At 38.0% G+C, this 18,438-nt stretch overlaps 1 protein-coding gene across 12 annotated transcripts in view; it reads right to left on the bottom strand.

Annotated features, from left to right (window-relative positions):
• LOC125238646 (talin-1) overlaps positions 1 to 18,438 on the bottom strand; it is a 158,267-nt gene that overhangs the window by 17,669 nt on the left and 122,160 nt on the right. For 10 of the 12 annotated variants that reach the window (XM_048146022.1, XM_048146021.1, XM_048146013.1 and 7 more), the window contains 9 exons: positions 17,039 to 17,171; positions 16,044 to 16,167; positions 15,217 to 15,381; positions 14,127 to 14,317; positions 10,398 to 12,173; positions 8,549 to 8,665; positions 7,888 to 8,073; positions 6,931 to 7,123; positions 5,985 to 6,115 (listed from right to left, as the gene is read on the bottom strand). In XM_048146022.1, the coding sequence (XP_048001979.1) occupies positions 5,985 to 6,115; positions 6,931 to 7,123; positions 7,888 to 8,073; positions 8,549 to 8,665; positions 10,398 to 12,173; positions 14,127 to 14,317; positions 15,217 to 15,381; positions 16,044 to 16,167; positions 17,039 to 17,171 (3,016 nt within the window). The remainder of the gene's footprint in view (positions 1 to 5,984; positions 6,116 to 6,930; positions 7,124 to 7,887; positions 8,074 to 8,548; positions 8,666 to 10,397; positions 12,174 to 14,126; positions 14,318 to 15,216; positions 15,382 to 16,043; positions 16,168 to 17,038; positions 17,172 to 18,438) is intronic. The other 2 variants (XM_048146023.1, XM_048146024.1) reach the window with 1 other exon arrangement.

Genomic DNA, 18,438 nt, shown 5'->3' with positions numbered 1-18,438 from the left:
AAATGCCATTCGATGGACCTAAGATAACTGTACAACATTAGTTCAAGCACTTTAACCTTTTTCCTACCGTTACGGAGCTATGGCGATTAAAAAAAACCTCCATACAAATTTCAATTGGCGTTCAAAGGCAGCCATTTTGAATTTTTAGAAATTTTCTTTTTGTATACTAATCTTGGGGCGGCTATCCACCCGTGTTGCGACGTACAGACTTGCAATTTTGAGTTTTAAGTATGTTATTATAGCTTACTAATTACTAAATTATTTGAATGTGTCTAATTAAAATAATAATATTTTAAATAGTTAATTAATTATATTGACCAGATAAATTGTAGCATGTTATTATTTAAGTCTGCAAAAAATAAAAGGCTTTTTTATTTTTATTTTTATTTATTTATTTTATTTATTATAGCTTACTAGACGACGAAAATTTCTGCGTTCCGGTCTTATCCAGAGGTTCTCAAATAGGGGCCTGAAAATGCGGCGAAATGGTTCCAGTAAAGGATGGTACGGCAGTGTTGGCTTCGTGCTCGACTTGGCGGGGGTACTGCCGTGCCCCCAGATTAAATTATAAGATAGTTAAGTTTAATGAAAATGTTTATCTATTTGTATTCTTTTGCAGCAGCGTCTCAGCGAATCACAATGAGTTGTCTTGCCTTCGGCCGACCAATCGTATTAGTCTCTCGTATCTAAGTACTATTTAACGAGAGCTGTGATAGGCCTGTTTAAAATTATGGATATATATTAAAATCATAGTTCAAAACGATGGTTTTTGCCATACCTTTAACAGGCTTTAACACTGGCGTGTTTATTTTTGATAGGGGATGATTTTATTATTTCATAGTATAATTCCTCAATAAGGAAATGATGTATCTATTATTTTCGAGATACCTACAGTATCAACCATTTCAAAAGCTTTAACTGTTGTTTTGTGAAAACTTTTTATATAGTACTTTGGAGACTAGTTTCGAAGTCGTGACAGTTTTCAGACGTCCGTGACTGGCATCGCCTCGGCCATTTTGTACAACCGCGTTAAGAGCAAACGTCACCCAGCGTAAAAATCAACAAAACAAATCATGCAGTGATATCATAAAGAGATACCCAAAAACGCTGGCTACGCTAACAGGACTCAGGGTTCAGCATGAGCTAAAGCTTAGGTACTACTTTCCCAAGCGCTTATCATGATGAGTCGTACCAAAACAGCGTGTCTTTATATAATCTCTATATTGTACCAAACCTGAGTTCTACTAGGTACAGCCGAGCCAGTGTCAGCTCAGTGTCAGCTCTATCTTGGATACTGCTCACCCACGAACTCACCGTGACGATTTCTTTAATTACGATGATAATTTGTTTGTTATTTTTCGAAATACATTAACTTTAATGACAATTGGCGTTCATTAATTTTTAATGGTTAATGACAATTAAACTTTTGACTGTGTAATTTTTGTTAATTACCGTTCGGCCAATACTCCTAGGCATTTCTTGCAGCCAATCAATAAATAATATCCTAAAACATCTGGACGACCGAGCTTCGCTCGGTTCTATTTTATTATATCACGTCTTTAGAAAAAAAAACTTATAAATACAAGAACAAAAAAAAAAAAACAAAGTCGGCCATTTTGAAAAAAAAAAATGGCGGCGTCAAAAACTGCCCAGGGTCCTCTATGACATTTTAGTCGAGCACCCCCCGGCTATCTCCTGCCGTTTGGCCAGACCGTTCAACATTTTTTGACCCGGAACCGGTAGACCGACGGTCGGATTTTTCCGGGGTCGCAAGATCAACCTCTATACTACCACAGCCACACCAAATACTGCCACCTGCAAAATCTCCTGGCTATTTTTGGAAAAATGTCAGTCGGGTTGCAGCTTTATATTATATAGAAAAATAGAATAGAATATAGAATTGATAAATAAATGAATATACAAGAATTGCTCATTTAAAAGTATATGATATTCTTAAAGAAAATATATAAGTTATATTTAACCAAATTAACATGCAAAGAACTAAGTTATTTTATTTCATCTTTGTTTAAACGACAGGTAGGATAGGATAAGATTGGCTTAATAGTAATTTGAGGAAAGATTTCGTGTAGGGTTCCGTAGTTTTTCGTATTTTTCTCAAAAACTACTGAACCTATCAAGTTCAAAACAATTTTCCTAGAAAGTCTTTATAAAATTTTTTTTTCATATTTTTTAAACATATGGTTCAAAAGTTAGAAGGGGGGACGCACTTTTTTTCCTTTAGGAGCGATTATTTCCGAAAATATTAATATTATCAAAAAACGATCTTAGTAAACTCTTATTCATTTTTAAATACCTATCCAACAATATATCACACGTTGGGGTTGGAATGAAAAAAAATATCAACCCCCACTTTACATGTAGGGGGGTACCCTAACAAAACATTTTTTTCCATTTTTTATTTTTGCACTTTGTTGGCGTGATTGATATACATATTGGTACCAAATTTCAGCTTTCTAGCGCTTACGGTTACTGAGATTATCCGCGGACGGACGGACGGACGGACGGACGGACGGACAGACAGACATGGCGAAACTATAAGGGTTCCTAGTTGACTACGGAACCCTAAAAACACTACGTGACGTCACGCGAGGCAAGTCCATTGGGCGTTTAGTGTTTTGTATTCGATATCAGTTATATGACTTCACCACGTTAAATATTGCCGGTTATAAAAAGTACATCCTGTATTTTGCTTTATAATCCTGTACTTTCTACATATAAATTCCTCACCATTTTACGATATAATATGATCTCGTACCAACGTCGATCCCCACATGTACTTCAAAATAAAATATGAATAATCGGCGGCGCGTGTGTTAGCTCATTGAATTATATATATTTTATGTATGTGGATTCATATTGAAAGATAAGCGCTCAGCTACCTGCATAGTGAGTGACACGCTTAAATATAAGTCTAAAGTACTTAGATGATAAATCGCATTATTTTATTTGGCAGTAGTAGTAGTAGATTCCACGATGTATACTTAATTTATTATTTATAAATTAAATTATTTACTGACGCATGTGGAAAATAGGTATATTAAGTTAAAATTGTTACTCTAGTAGTCTTATCAAATACAACCCTTTCAGGCTTAGCATTAAATAGCGTGATGCGCACAGTTGAAATAAATTTTGGCGTTTTGTACACAACGTGCGGTTTGTCGAATGTCGAGAGAGGTCATTGCCCTTCCCCGCTGCCGCGCCACGGCCGCGCGGTCGGTATCATAATACCTACACTACCCGCGTCACTGCGCTCGCTTGACTTGATCGAACGCAAATATTAATACCGTATTATTTTTCGAAGCATTCTATTAAACTTACCCAAATTCACGTATCTTATTTATCTTGTCTTTTTAGTTAATAAGATAAGAACTCTAGTAACTTTAATATTTTTTTGGAATGGTAAAAACCTATTTTTGCTAAATTATCGCAAATTTTATCAAGCACTGGAGTAGGAAAACACAATTTCAGTTTATTGATATATTTAAAGGAGGCAATGCGACGTTTCTTATTTTTTTTAACATGAATATTTTTTTGTGTCTGTTTCGCTAGGTATGACAAATTGTCATATAGCACTCGAGTAAATTGACCCAAACTACGTATACACGCTAAAAATATCATTCTAAATGCAATACAGTTACATTTTTTCTCTCGAATATTTTTTTTACCACATTAGGTCAAATTAAAAATTATAACCACAAATTACCAAATTACTAAAAAAGCACCCTAGGAATGTGACCCAAAACGAAATGTTAAATTTATATGTTATCAATGTATTTATAAACGAAAACAAAATCGACTTTAATATTTTTTTAACTTAGGGCCCAAAATATAGCCAGCGCCGCAGGACTATAACTCAGCTTTCAGACAAAAAAACTAAACCTATATCGGTTCATCCGTTCGGAAGCTACGATGCCACAGACAGACATAAACACAGTCAGACAGACAGACAGACGGACAGACAGACAGACACGTCAAACTTATAACACCCCGTCGTTTTTCCGTCGGGGGTTAAAAACAGCCCAATTCATAATCATGCAAATGTCTTATCGCAACAGTTTTCAAAGAAAAGAGCTCGTGTTTATGACTTAAAGAAAATTGACAATTTATTGAAGACCGACAAATAATTATTTCATTTCATTTCATTTATTTGCCATAAATTGTATGTTTACATAAGATGGTACATGTACATGTTTAATAAGTTTCAATACAATTTTACCAGATTGGTGTAGCATTATTTAAACAATGTTTACAAAAGTAAAACTAACATGCAATACATTTTTTTTTTTTGCAAGCTGAAAGTACTCTTTAAGACTATATGGACACAGTTCGATAAGATATTTTTTTAGACGATTGAGGAATTTAGTGGATGAAAGAGACTTTATTTCTATCGGTAAGGCATTTATTTATTTTAAATACAAAATGGCGGACTTAATGCCAGGTGGCATTCTCTATCAGTCAACCATGGGCTAAACCGAAAGATCAAGTAGGTGCATGATTTTAACACGAGCTGCATACCATATCCATACTGATATTATAAATGGGAAAGTGTGTGTCTGTTTGTTTGTCCGTCTTTCACGGCAAAACGGAGTGACGTATTGACGTGATTTTATAAATGGAGATAGTTCAAGGGATGGAGAGTGACATAGGCTATATGAGACATAGGCTTTTGTCTCTTTCTAACGCGAGCGAAGCCGCGGGCATAAGCTAGTATAAATATATATCAAGAATATGTTTAGATAACTTAGAGAAAATATCGTTCTTTCTTCTGAGTTTCCGTTTTTTCTGTTTTCTAAACTCGTCGATTGGCCAGAGTCGTTAGGTAATATGTTTGATTCCCGGGTGATACGCAGAACAACCAAGAATATCAAACATATCTCAACGACTACTGGCATTGTCTTCTCTTCTATTATTCTGCTTTGTTGCTCTTCTTTCTTCTTTCTTGAATGGTTTTCTTCATGAATGTGATTCGTGTTGAACAAATATAAGATATATATGTCGTCTTTCATATAAAGCTGTAGGATATTTTGTGACGTTCTTAATTAAAAGGTCTCACGTCAACTAATACGTGTGTTATAAATTGAAATATATATCATACACGAAAGAAAAAAATGACGAGGCCCACTGGTGGCCGAGCCGGGAATAAAAATATTCAATAAAATAATTTGATTTGTTCCCTAGTCGTAATACGTGTGTACAAGGCATAAGGATCAAAATTAACGTACATTGTTAAGACAAGGCTGTATTCACATTGTCGGTTGACTAAGGCCGATATGAAATTATCATATATCAGGTATGTATGCCTACCTTCTTTTTCAAAGAAGAAAATGGACGGCATGTTGTCTATGATCATATTTCTATGATAGTGTAACATCGGTCTAGGGAAGACATTTGCTTTATCTCTAATATATTTATATGAATAACCTGTCTTATGGCAAGCGCCGTCGTAGGCCACGGCTTTGCCGTTAGCTAGTCTGTGGCTCAGACTAAGCCCATTTACAATAATAATAGATAATAGGCTACTTGCCTCCTAGTCAAATCAGCTTCTTTTCAAGGACTGTCAAGTCTGTCAAAACGAATTTGAACGACTTGCTAATATGGAATTTATATGAAATCGAATTGACGTTACGGTCAACTCAGTTACTTTATATATTCCTACCTGACTTATTAAATAAAAATTGGATTTAAAAATAACTTCTGTCCATGTTTTTCTTATAATTATCTGATGCTTTATTTAGTGCATGGTATAAAATATTTTATTTTAACTACAGTCAAGTTCCCTATAAAAAAGCGACAGTGAGGTATCTTTTAATTAAGAACGCTACATATTAGAAACATTAAAGAAAATACATACGCAAAACAAGCAGCGCCTTTGGCTAGTCTGTGGCCAAGAGTAAGCCCATTTATAATTTAAAAAAAAAGCAGATATGTTACAATATATTTTGCCAAATATTGGTAAAACTGACCTGAACTTTCATGCTCTTCCTCGGGCGCAGAGACTCGAGTTTCTTAGCGGCGGCGTCGATGGAGGCGGCGGCCCCGAGCAGCTCGTTCTCGGCGATGATGGTCGGGTCGTCGGGGTCCACCCAGTCTGAACCTGTCGACAGATGTTCTTGTCAAATATGTGTGACGATATCCTGGTCATGGCACCAATTGAAACCATATGTTATGTAGAAAAAAGTGGTTTCTATATGTCAATGTCTGCATCGAGCTAGAATTCAAAAATCAAAATCAAAATAATTTATTCAGCAAATAGGCCACAGAGGCACTTTTACATGTCACATGTATATGTACAGCCAACCAATTGGAACCCTAGGCCACTGTAGAACTATGTCACAGTAATGTTATAAATCAGATTGTAAGAAATCTCTTACTGCTTGTCATTTTGACATGGTTGTAGAGTGGCCTAGGGTTCCAATTGGTTGACTGTACACATGAAAAAAATTTAAATTGAATTGAAATTAGAATTGATACTACTAATTCTAAGTTCTAACTAAAGTATAACTCTATTACAATTAATTAGAGATGTATAAGGTCTCTAAATGTCGAATTACAACTAAGAACTAAACTAAATATAAAAAAAATGCTGCTGACTGAGGATGACAGCATTTTCACATATTTTATCCGATATTGGATATAGGTTTCAAACGGAGATCGGTCCTATTTATCGGATCGCATAATGTGAAAACGCTCTAATAAAAGCCTTATTCAGTAGTCATGTTATTTTTGCAAAGATCGTGTTCTGTTTTGTGTGGTAGGGCACAGCACAGCGGATATCATCTCGCTCGAATCTAGAGCAGAGCCCAACTGGGGTAGTACCTCCGCCTTACAGAAGACCGCAGCCAAATTCCATAAGGACCGTACGCTTGTTTGCCACCGACGTAGTATAAAAAAAAAGTTTTAAAAGCATACCTTTAAGTAAGTCAGCAGCGGCGATAATATCAGCCACGGCGGCGGCAACTCGTCTGGACAAGTCGGGCAACTGTCGTTTGCCGTTGCCGCTGAGTACGGCTTGGAGTAACGCTCTGTAAGCTAGAGCCGCTTCGCGACCAGATTCTATGGTGCGTATGCGGAGCTCGTCGGTTTCCGCTGTGAAGGCTGCAGCCTAAAATAGAAAACGTATTTTCACCACACCAACGAGTAAAGGCTTACTTTGCTATTCGAAAACAGATAGCAAAATTGCATTTTATCCACTAAAGTGCAAAGTAATTTCATACAAATGGAATTGATTTAGTTTGATGTTTTATAGTCAGTATTTGGTTCGTGGTGAAAAATGTTGTTTCACTCGGTGGCAAAGTTTGCTTAACCTTCGTGCTTTGAAACCCTCGCAACGCTCAAGATTCCACTTTTTGAACCACTCGCTACGCTCGCGGTTCAATATTGGAATGTTTCGCTTGCTCGGGTATCAATATTGGCACGTGCGGTTAAACAATAACTTTTCCCCCTTGTAAAACAAATAACTACTTAACAAGAAGCTCAAGAAAAGTGATTATTGTATAATTTTTCAAGATCTATGAATTTGACACAAAGGTATCGATGATACGATGTATGTTTCTACTTCATTAGCATTTCTATTTACCTGAATGCTCCTCGCAGTTATAAACAGCTATTTTGGGACTTAAATTAAATTTTTTATTTGAGTTTTTAAACACAAAATATACTGAAATAAAAGGTCCCATTTATTTAATCCTGTGTCTCAAACTATGTACGTCCCAGGTTAGCAGCGGCCGTCAACTGGTCTTACTTGTTGCTGTTCCCGGCGGAAACTGCCTTCGCTGTGCTGACGGATCAGCTCGTCTGGTTTGGCGGTGGTTTTAGGCCTTGGGTTCATGAGGACATGGTGTAATAAGTCTAATATGTCTTACAAACCTTGCAAGCAGCCAGCAGGTCTACAACAGTCTTCCGTCCCAGGTTAGCAGCGGCCGTCAACTGGTCTTGCTTGTTGCTGTTCCCGGCGGACACTGCCTTCGCTGTGCTGACCGTCATCTGGCGCGTGCAGCGGATGAGTTCTTCTGGCGTGGCCGTGGTTTTAGGAGGCGTCGGGTTCATGAGGATCTGGAGAAATTTGTCTCATAAGTAATTGCATCATTCATAAAAAATAAGCGTTTATTAAATGAATATTTAATTTAGCAACATATGCGCCTGACTATGTCACCCTCGACTTGTCAAAGAAATACTTCTTATTAATTAGTGTCTCACTAATGACTTGGTTTAGAAGAAAATTGTTGTTGTGTTCTACATGCATCTTTAAAGATCTCGAACTATTCTAAGATCTGTTAGTAAGAAAGAGTAACACTTTGGTGCCGTGACCAGGATTTTAATTAAAAGTAAAGTAACTATTATTTTCTACGTCATAGGGTTAAATTATGCATGTTATTTTAATTACAATATTTCATCATAAATTGAATTTCTCGTCTTTAAATGAATTATTGAAGATTTTTCTTGGTTTTGTGGCACTGGATCAAATTAAAGGGGTATGATAATACCACTTTGACAGTCATTCTTTTATCATATTATCCTTATATCTTACCTCAATCTCTTGCGAGATCGCCTCAATAGTGCTCTCGAGCGCCCTGGTTCCTCTCGTGTGCTCGTCTTCAACCGCCTTCACTGTCTTCAGCAGTGACGTCACATTCGTCACCATAACCTGAAAAAAATTAAGTTTATTAGGAATGAGTCGACATTTGGATGCCTTGATTTGTACACGTACAGAGCTAGAATATCCTTCCTGGCGGGTAAGCACGGTCGCGTGATAAATCTATCACGTCAGGCCGTCCTTTTCTGCACTATTTGTAAGTGCGATAGGGACGCACCAACGCGATAAGGTATATCACACTAGTGTGCTACGCGCGGTGGTTCATAAATAAAATTAGTCCCAATTTTGAAATTGATAATGACGATGTAACACCAATTAAATTAAAACATGAAACTGAATAACTGAAATCGGGATAATTCACTGAATTTGTTAATGAAATGTCTCTAAATACAATGTTATTTTCCCTTATTTCTAACTCTAAATAAAACTCGGCAAATCAAGGCATATTACCCAAGTAAAAATAGGAAGCAATGACGTAAATTTTAACCTAGTATTTTCCCAAATGTTGCCTGTATATTAATATTCAAAGCTTAGGGTTGCCAGCTAAGTTTAGGATGATAAAACAAGTAAAGCACCATGCCATAGCGGAAACCCATAAGCTTTCGACACCGTGAAATAGATACATAGATATAATAGACGAAGCTCACGTCAATATTGGACTTTTATTGCTAGTGAGATAATGAAAGCTTGTGGTTTTGAGTTATTCACTGGTTTACCATTCAACGACGACGGCGACCCCTTTTATTCAATCTAAGAACTAAAAAAAAGCAAACATTCAAAATAAGTTGCTGTGCGGTAGCTTAGTTGGTAAAGCGGCTGGTATCTCATAGTTTGAGTCTAAAGAACTCGTTGTCTACATTCACACACTTTTTCTTTATTCATAAGGACTGTTATGCAGAACTAAGCATGTGGAATTGGCAGGGTCGCCATGAGTCGTTGACTGGGGTATGGATGTCAAGCGGAACTTCCAATACCATGAAATGGATCGAAATGTGTTTAGTAACCTGAAAAACTAACGGCACATACAATGGTTACCCTTTCAGGGTACCTCACCCTGCTGGGTAGCAATTTTGATATAAATTTAGCCTGATTTTTGTACAAATATGTAAAAAAAGAAATAAGGTGTATCTTGGATAAATTTTTCAGACTATTTTTTTTAGATAATTGTACGGTTTACCCCACACGGTAAAGGGCGCGATGAGCGTGCATTCTAGCCCTGCGAAGGGAAGCATGCCACACCAAACAGACTAAACACATTTCTAGATGACACAAGAGCTGAAAATGACAGAAGAGAGGTGAGAGCTTGTGTCCGGAACACAAATTATTTTATTTATAAATTTTTACGAATGTTTAATAATAAATATATTGATAAAGATGTATCAACGTATTAGCCATTTCAAAACAGTAACAGACTTCATTTGACATTAAAATTATTTTAAGGATGGAATTCAAAAATGAGGAAATATAAAATTTTTAATGAGATTTTTATGACGCAAACGTAAATTTTTCTAATAGTCTATTCTGTATTCAACAAATAATAAATTTCGGGTAAAACTTTTGAATAAATCTGGAATTTCTTAAACAAAACATTTTTAAACGTGGCGATATATGAGGTTTTTGAAAGTGAACTCGAACACAAGCCATGAAAAAACTTTCGTCTATGAGAAGATAATTCAGAAACTATTTTGAACTGAATTTAGTATATGTTCCGGACACAGGCTTAACAAAAAATAGCACGACACTGATGCCCGCCTCATGCGTTAGTCGTGCGACAGACTCTGACCGATTCTCTGTTATCCGTCGCCACATCCTCGCTCTCCGTGAATGATTGTCTCTTCACTCCGTCCAGCATTTTCAACTGTTCCTCCATCCTGCTACTTGGTTTCCGAAGACTATTCCTGTATTTCACCACTGCGCGAATCTTCTTCAATTCTTCATCGGATGTGTCTTTTTTGTTTAAGATCGCTTCGTAGAAGTTCCACCAGTTATCTATAGAACCGAATTGGTGTTCCCTATTCTTTAAAATGTCTTCGTAAATAGACCACCAGTTGTTGGCGTAATATTCTTCAGGGTAAGTTCGAGTTAGATCGAAGATTTCTAAGTTATTTTTAGAATTGTTGTAGTTGATTTGAGAGCGTTTTAAAGAGTCGCCATTAGTGATTATTGTGCTGCCATAATGTTTTATGTTTTTAGTTAGATTCTGACTTGAATGAACATTTAAGATTACGTTTCTATGGAAAGTTGGCGGGGCTGACTGAGTTTCATCTCTGCATAAGCTAGGGGATCTATCATCTCTTTTAATATTCTCTTTATTGTAAGTTTCTTCTTTATATTTGCGGATAATTTCTTTGTAATATCTTTCTAGCAGACAGAGCTCCTCATAAGTATATTTAGAAATATCAATTTGTGTATAAATATTGACAATATCTTGAATATGAACCTTCTTTTTACGAGCTTCTATTTGTATATTAGAAAGAGCTTTGAGTTGTTCTATAAGTGGATCAAAACCTTTATAAACAAAATCTTTCTTAGCAAACTCTATGAGTTTCAAAACCATATCTTCATATTTTTTATCGTATTCCAAATCTTTATTTACAGCTTTCGATTTATCGACATCATCGATAAACGTCTGTAACGTTTTCTTCTCGTTCTCATACTTGTCTATCTCATTTTGGAAGTCACCTAGTACTAACTCATGTCCACTGAATCTTTCTAGTTCTTTCCTAGTTTCTTCCATTTTGTCTAAGTTCTTTTTAGCAATCGCTTTCCACCATTCAGAATCATCGTTCAACATCTTTTGGAAGATCACTTTGATATCTTTAGCAACCATTTCTGGAGCTACTGTGATTTCTGTGAACCCATTTTGTTTTTCATGAATAGGACTTTTAACTTCAACTATTTTATCTGGAGTAGGACTTTTAACTTCAAAGATTTTCTCTGGACTAGGACTTTTACATTCCAAACTGACTGGTCTAACTTTCCTAACTTTAAATATTGGGTTCTTCAGCTTTTCTACTTTATTAGTCCTGGGGAACGTCTGTATAGACCTAATAGTTTTTGTGACTTCCTTAACATCTACTTCAGAGTCCATATCTTCAATAACTTGAGATAATCTCTTCATTTCTTTATCCAAATCATCATTTGCTTTTAATCTCATAATGACCGCTCTCTTACGCTTATTTTCCGCTCTTTCATTATAATCTATGAACAGATCTACTAGCGTCTTAACTTCACCAAGTAGGATATTCTCTCCATACTTCAATACTCTCCAATCCATATCAACTAAGCTATTTTTCGCTGCGAGATTATATCTAAGATTAAGATCATCATCGACCTTTCTTTTCTCAGGGTTTTTCATTAATCTTTCTATATATGCGATGATTTCCTCGCAATTATCATGGAAGACGGATGGAGATACATCATCATCCTGACTGGAATAGTCTAGCAGCTTGATAAGTTCGTCCTCTTGGTCTGACTGGAAGAGATCGGTCTCGGAGTCGGCGGAGTTGTAGTCGCGGCGGCGAGGGGTGGGCAGGCTCCGCCGCTTGTCTGTCAGCCGCTATTGGAAATAATACGTTAGCGCTGCTCTTTGACAGAAGATCTGGAAAGCTTTGGTGCCAACACGTTTATTCACGTAATACAACACTAGAAGTGCACAGATGTTCAGAAACATGGAAAAATTCTTGACTAAATATTATAAAGATGAAAAAAATTATATACGGCTAGAGATTTATGTCAAAATATATATTTTACAGTAGATTACAGTTAGAAATTTTATTAAGTGTTGGTACCAAACTGACTTTCGCACATATTAAGGTTCTGTCACAGTAACAGCGTTCTCTGTCCCGCTTCAAAAGTCCAATATTGACATAGACAACACACACATTTTCCCAGGGTATATACAAAACAACACAACCACGTTTAATGTTAATATCAGCAAATTTAACTTACTTGAAATACTTCATATTTGAAAACGAAGTTTAAGAAATAAAATAAAAATCTGGTCAGGATTCGAACCTCCCAGTTCCACAGGATACCCATGATTTTTAATGCAACCAAAATGAAAAAGAGAGTTTTTCTCGAAGTTCACGTCGAGAAATCTTAGAAGACATAAGTGCTTGTTTTAACAAAAATATTACCAAATGTTTAATTCCATTGTCATATAATTAGATGTTCACGATTTCCAGGGTGATGTACTCTGCGTCTACAGTAGTGAAGGCTGCAAACTTACCTTAGCAGCATGCTTCAGTCGTTCACAATCAGGATGCTTCAATTGTTGGCCGCTAGCAGCGGCAGTAGCTGCACCCAAGTCTCTCAAGGGCACACAAACGTACAGGCCTCTACAGTGATAGTTCACATTATAACCCGCTTCTATACACGTGAGTGCTATAATCTTAACTTAGAAGCATGCTTCAACATTCAGCCAAGTTACACAAACGTCTCGGCGAATTCTATAGTGACAGCCTGCCATATACTCCGCCTCTATACACGTGCGTGCTACAATCTTACCTTGGCAGCATGCTTCAGCCGCTCACAGTCCAGACGTTTGAACTGTTTGCCACTATCGGCTGTAGTGGCTGCAGTCAAGTCTCTTAGAGCCACACATATGTCTCGGCGAGTTCTATAGTGACAGTCCGCCATATACTCCGCGTCTATACACGTGCGTGCTACAATCTTACCTTGGCAGCATGCTTCAGCCGCTCACAGTCCAGACGTTTGAACTGTTTGCCACTATCGGCTGTAGTGGCTGCAGTCAAGTCTCTTAGAGCCACACATATGTCTCGGCGAGTTCTATAGTGACAGTCCGCCATATACTCCGCGTCTATACACGTGCGTGCTACAATCTTACCTTGGCAGCATGCTTCAGCCGCTCACAGTCCAGACGTTTGAACTGTTTGCCACTATCGGCTGTAGTGGCTGCAGTCAAGTCTCTTAGAGCCACACATATGTCTCGGCGAGTTCTATAGTGACAGTCCGCCATATACTCCGCGTCTATACACGTGCGTGCTACAATCTTACCTTGGCAGCATGCTTCAGCCGCTCACAGTCCAGACGTTTGAACTGTTTGCCACTATCGGCTGTAGTGGCTGCAGTCAAGTCTCTTAGAGCCACACATATGTCTCGGCGAGTTCTATAGTGACAGTCCGCCATATACTCCGCCTCTATACACGTGCGTGCTACAATCTTACCTTGGTAGCATGCTTCAGCCGCTCACAGTCTAGACGTTTGAACTGTTTGCCACTAGCGGCTGTAGTGGCTGCAGTCAAGTCTCTTAGAGCCACATAGATGTCTCGGCGAGTTATATAGTGACAGTCCGCCATATACTCCGCCTCTATACACGTGCGTACTACAATTTTACCTTAGCAACATGTTTCGAGTCTTCCACAGTCAGGATGCTTCAACTGTTTGCCACTAACTAGTGACGTTAGTCTATGAAGGCCGCAGAAACGTCTCGAAGAGTTTTATAATGACATATATTCCGCTTCTATACACGTGAGTGCTACAATCTTACCTTAGCAGCATGCTTCAGTCTTTCACAGTCCGGATGCTTCAACTGTTTGCCACTAGCAGCGGTAGTGGCAGCAGCCAAGTCTCGTAACGCTGCGCAGACGTCGCGAGCGGCGTGGAGCAGCAACACTTGCGGCTCGGGGGAGTGGGAGCCAAGCGACATAGCGCCTTGTTTAACCACTTCACAGAGTTGCACTGTGGGGGAAAAGGTTTAGTTAGCTTTAGTAAGAAATAATACAAATTGATAGTATAATTTAACTCTTTTTTAACAGTTAGGTTACAATTAGCAATATGTGTAGAAATTTAGTGAAACATAAATCCCACTTGGCCGGTTACTCTAAGGACGATATTTGCTTGTATAGTTTTGCTGTAAAATGACAAATATAATACATTTGCCACACATCATTATTTTGTTGTGACTGAAATAAAAGTATTCTATGCTAAAATATAAATTCCTCAATCATCGCAAAGTATTTTTGTACAGTTGACGAGGTCAAAAACAACAGTCTTATTTTTGTTAAAGCAATTTTGATTTTTTAAAGTCTTCATATTTTCGATTGAATTTATATTGTAAAGAATACTTTTTTGTGAAGAGGTTTCCGTCTTAGATCAATATTAAATTTGAGGATTTAGTAACCAGGAAAGAACTACTCCACAAATAAAAATAAAGTTAATGATAACGACGAGGTATTCCCGATGAACTACAGTATAAGGTTCTTCAAAAAAGTAGTGTACAAGTTTCTAATGGGTCGTCAACGCGCATTGTACACCCCTTGAGCCAGTCCATAGGTTACGGTGACCGCTTTCTATCAGACGGACCGTATGCCTGATTGCCACCGATGTGGTATAAAAAAGTAGTATATATATTTTTTATGAAATAGGCAGAAAACGAGCAGGCGAGCCGCCTGATGGGAAGCAGTCATCTCCGCCCATGGACATAAGCAATATCACTCACTTATGCGTTGCCGACCTCTGAGAACCCTAAATACAAATAAATTTTGGAAAGTAACCTAATATTACTGAATCTTTTGCTGAAGTGTGCCAAAAAAGAGTATTCTATCTATCTATCTATCTATTACTGTTGGGAAGCTTACCAATGGTTGTGACCGAGTTCTGTGCAGCATGGGCCAGTTGCTCCTGGGTACCGGCGGCCCCTCCAACGAGGGTCTTGGTGTCTTCCACCAGCGTCTTGGCCGTCTTGAGGATATTCTCGCGGTGATCGGAGAAGGTGTCGTTTTCTTTCTCAGAGTGGAGAGTGCCTGAGGGAAATATAATAATATAGAAGTTGAGCTAGGAAGATGTATCTAATTGTTAGGCAAAACAAATATTAACAAAAAACCTATTGCTATCATGGCCTTTACAGTTTTATTTCATGGAAAAAAGAGAAAGGATTCTGGGTCTAGCTTGTTAAAATGAAACGTCTTATCTATTTGCCGCCCACTGCACATTTAGATGTACATTTGATGGTTTCAATGGAATTACAACTTTGTTATAAGTAAATAAAGTAAGTAACATTATTTTTGTCTCTAAATTCTTTGAAACGGGATCAAAAATGTGAAGCAGATATTCTTTATGGTGGGCAACACAAAGTATTAATTGACCATTTTGTAGTTTTATAGAAAACTAGCTTTTGCCCGAGGCTTCGCTCGCGATAAATTCAAAAATTGCGGAATGTTCCATACAAACTTCCCCACTGATCCAATTTTAGGGAAGTGGGGGGTTAGAAAGAGACAAAAATGTAGCCTATGTCACTCTCCATCCCTTCAACTATCTCCACTTAAAAAATCACGTCATTTCGTCGCTACGTTTTGCCGTGAAAGACGGACAAACAAACGGACACACAAACTATCTCATTAAAATATTATATGTAGTATAGTATAATATGGATACATGGTGATGTAGCGTTCGGAATAAAATGTACCTGCGCTAGCAAACAGGATGGTGGTGTCGAGGTCCTGGATGATGGCGGCGATGGTGGCGGCGGCGTCGATGCACGCCTGCGTGCCGCGCGACCCGGCCTGCAGCGCGGCCAGCACTGACACCACCTCAACACAAATATAGTATATATTATTTACTAGCTTTTGCCCGCGGCTTCGCTCGCGTTAGAAACAGACAAAAAGCAGCCTATGTCACTCTCCATCCCTTCAACTATCTCCACTTAAAAAATCACGACAATTCCTCGCTCCGTTTTGCCGTGAAGGACGGACAAACAAACAGACACACACACTTTCCCATTTATAATATTAGTATGGATTGCACCATTTTACATGAAAAATTATACAGCATATTGAGTGAGAGTATAACTAGCTAACAACAGGCGGTCTTATCGCTAAAAAGCTCTTCCAGACAACCTTAGGGTAGCCGAAAAAACGGAACAGAAACAAAAGGACAGGGATCTGAATTTACATAGTTAAGCTGTTCCTACAGGAGCTCATAGCGGTCGGGTTTCCTCAAGATGTTGATGATCAATCGATATAGTATTGTGAAAAATCCTGGTCACGGCACCAAAATGTAACAGCTACCCGTTGTCGCAATAATGAAATTATTTTTTCATCACACTCGCACATTAAATGTGCTATTGCACGCAGACGGAGCGTGAGTTATAGAAAAATCGTTCTCCCTATGGAGTTAAAGAAATTTCTAGTACTGTATTGAACTCTTTTTTACCTTTTTGCATATTTTTTATAATGCAAGTGTGATGAAAAACATTGTGTGTAACTCGGGAAGTATGAATATTACTAACTCGAGCCTTTAAATCGCTCCGGCAAGCCGTCGCGATTTAACTTACTCTCGTTAATAATATTCAACTTTCTCCCCTTGTTGCACAATGTAGTATAAAGCAGTGGATAGTTTATTTCTATCGTGGCTTGCCCAGGCTCACGAGGAAGAGCTCTAAACATGTATTTGAGAGTTTACCTTCTCGCTGACTTTCCTAGAGCAGTCAGCGACGAGTCGACGAGCGTCGGTGTTGGAGTTGAGACGGCAAGCCCCGCCAGCCTTGATGAGCTCGGCGGCTGCTTCGCCTAGCTCCACTACAGCCACACGGATGCTGTAACAAACATGAACATTTAAATATAATTGACAAACAGTACAAAACTGCTATTTCAAGCTTTGTAATAATAATCGAACAAGTTTGTATCGCCGCTGGTAGTTCGAAGCCATACAGTGTAGCGGCGAAACGAGCATGTTCGATGAAAAATTAGAAACTTAATAACGAATGTGTATAGAATAATAACTGATGAACTGACGACTTCCTCGCACAACGTATCAGCATTGCGATACAGCGAGGAAATATCGTCAGCATCTTTGGTACAATGTCTCAAGTGCCTATTTGAGATATTAGCTAGCTTTTAAGTTCAGTCTTAGTTTCTTATATCTTACACTTTTTAACGAGCATTTCTTGTATATTTATTTATTTATTTATATTTATATACCGACGATCTCGGAAACCACTCTAACGATTTAAATCGATCTAGCTGTAGCTTAGCCTTAGATCCTGGAAAACGCGAATTTTCGAGTTCCCATGCGTTTTTCTTTCGCGTTAGTAAACGCAAGATATGGTCGAAAATTTCGCCGACCGCGCATCGGCTGAGCGTAGCTCAGTCGTAAGAGGTAGGTCTAATATTCGTTCTAAGTTTCGAATCCTGGCCAGAAATAAAGTATCTTTTTAGGGTTCCGTAGTCAACTAGGAACCCTTATAGTTTCGCCATGTCTGTCTGTCCGTCCGTCCGTCCGTCCGTCCGTCCGTCCGTCCGTCCGTCCGTCCGTCCGTCCGTCCGTCCGTCCGCGGATAATCTCAGTAACCGTAAGCACTAGAAAGCTAAAATTTGGTATCAATATGTATATCAATCACGCCAACAAAGTGCAAAAATAAAAAATGGAAAAAAATGTTTTATTAGGGTACCCCCCCTACATGTAAAGTGGGGGCTGATATTTTTTTTCATTCCAACCCCAACGTGTGATATATCGTTGGATAGGTATTTAAAAATGAATAAGGGTTTACTAAGATCGTTTTTTGATAATATTAATATTTTTGGAAATAATCACTCCTAAAGGAAAAAAAAGTGCGTCCCCCCCCTCTAACTTTTGAACCATATGTTTAAAAAATATGAAAAAAATCACACAAGTAGAACTTTAAAAAGACTTTCTAGGAAAATTGTTTTGAACTTGATAGGTTCAGTAGTTTTTGAGAAAAATACGAAAAACTACGGAACCCTACACTGAGCGTGGCCCGACACGCTCTTGGCCGGTTTTTTTTATCTCAAGACGTGATACAATAAAAATAGAACCCAGCGCAGATATTAATAAAATTATGT

The sequence above is a fragment of the Leguminivora glycinivorella genome, chromosome 24 (genome assembly GCF_023078275.1).
Source record: "Leguminivora glycinivorella isolate SPB_JAAS2020 chromosome 24, LegGlyc_1.1, whole genome shotgun sequence".
In the NCBI taxonomy this organism is placed as follows: Eukaryota; Metazoa; Arthropoda; class Insecta; order Lepidoptera; family Tortricidae; genus Leguminivora; species Leguminivora glycinivorella.
The sequence above is the reverse complement of the archived record's forward strand: the minus strand, read 5'-3'. Positions and strand labels throughout refer to the sequence as shown.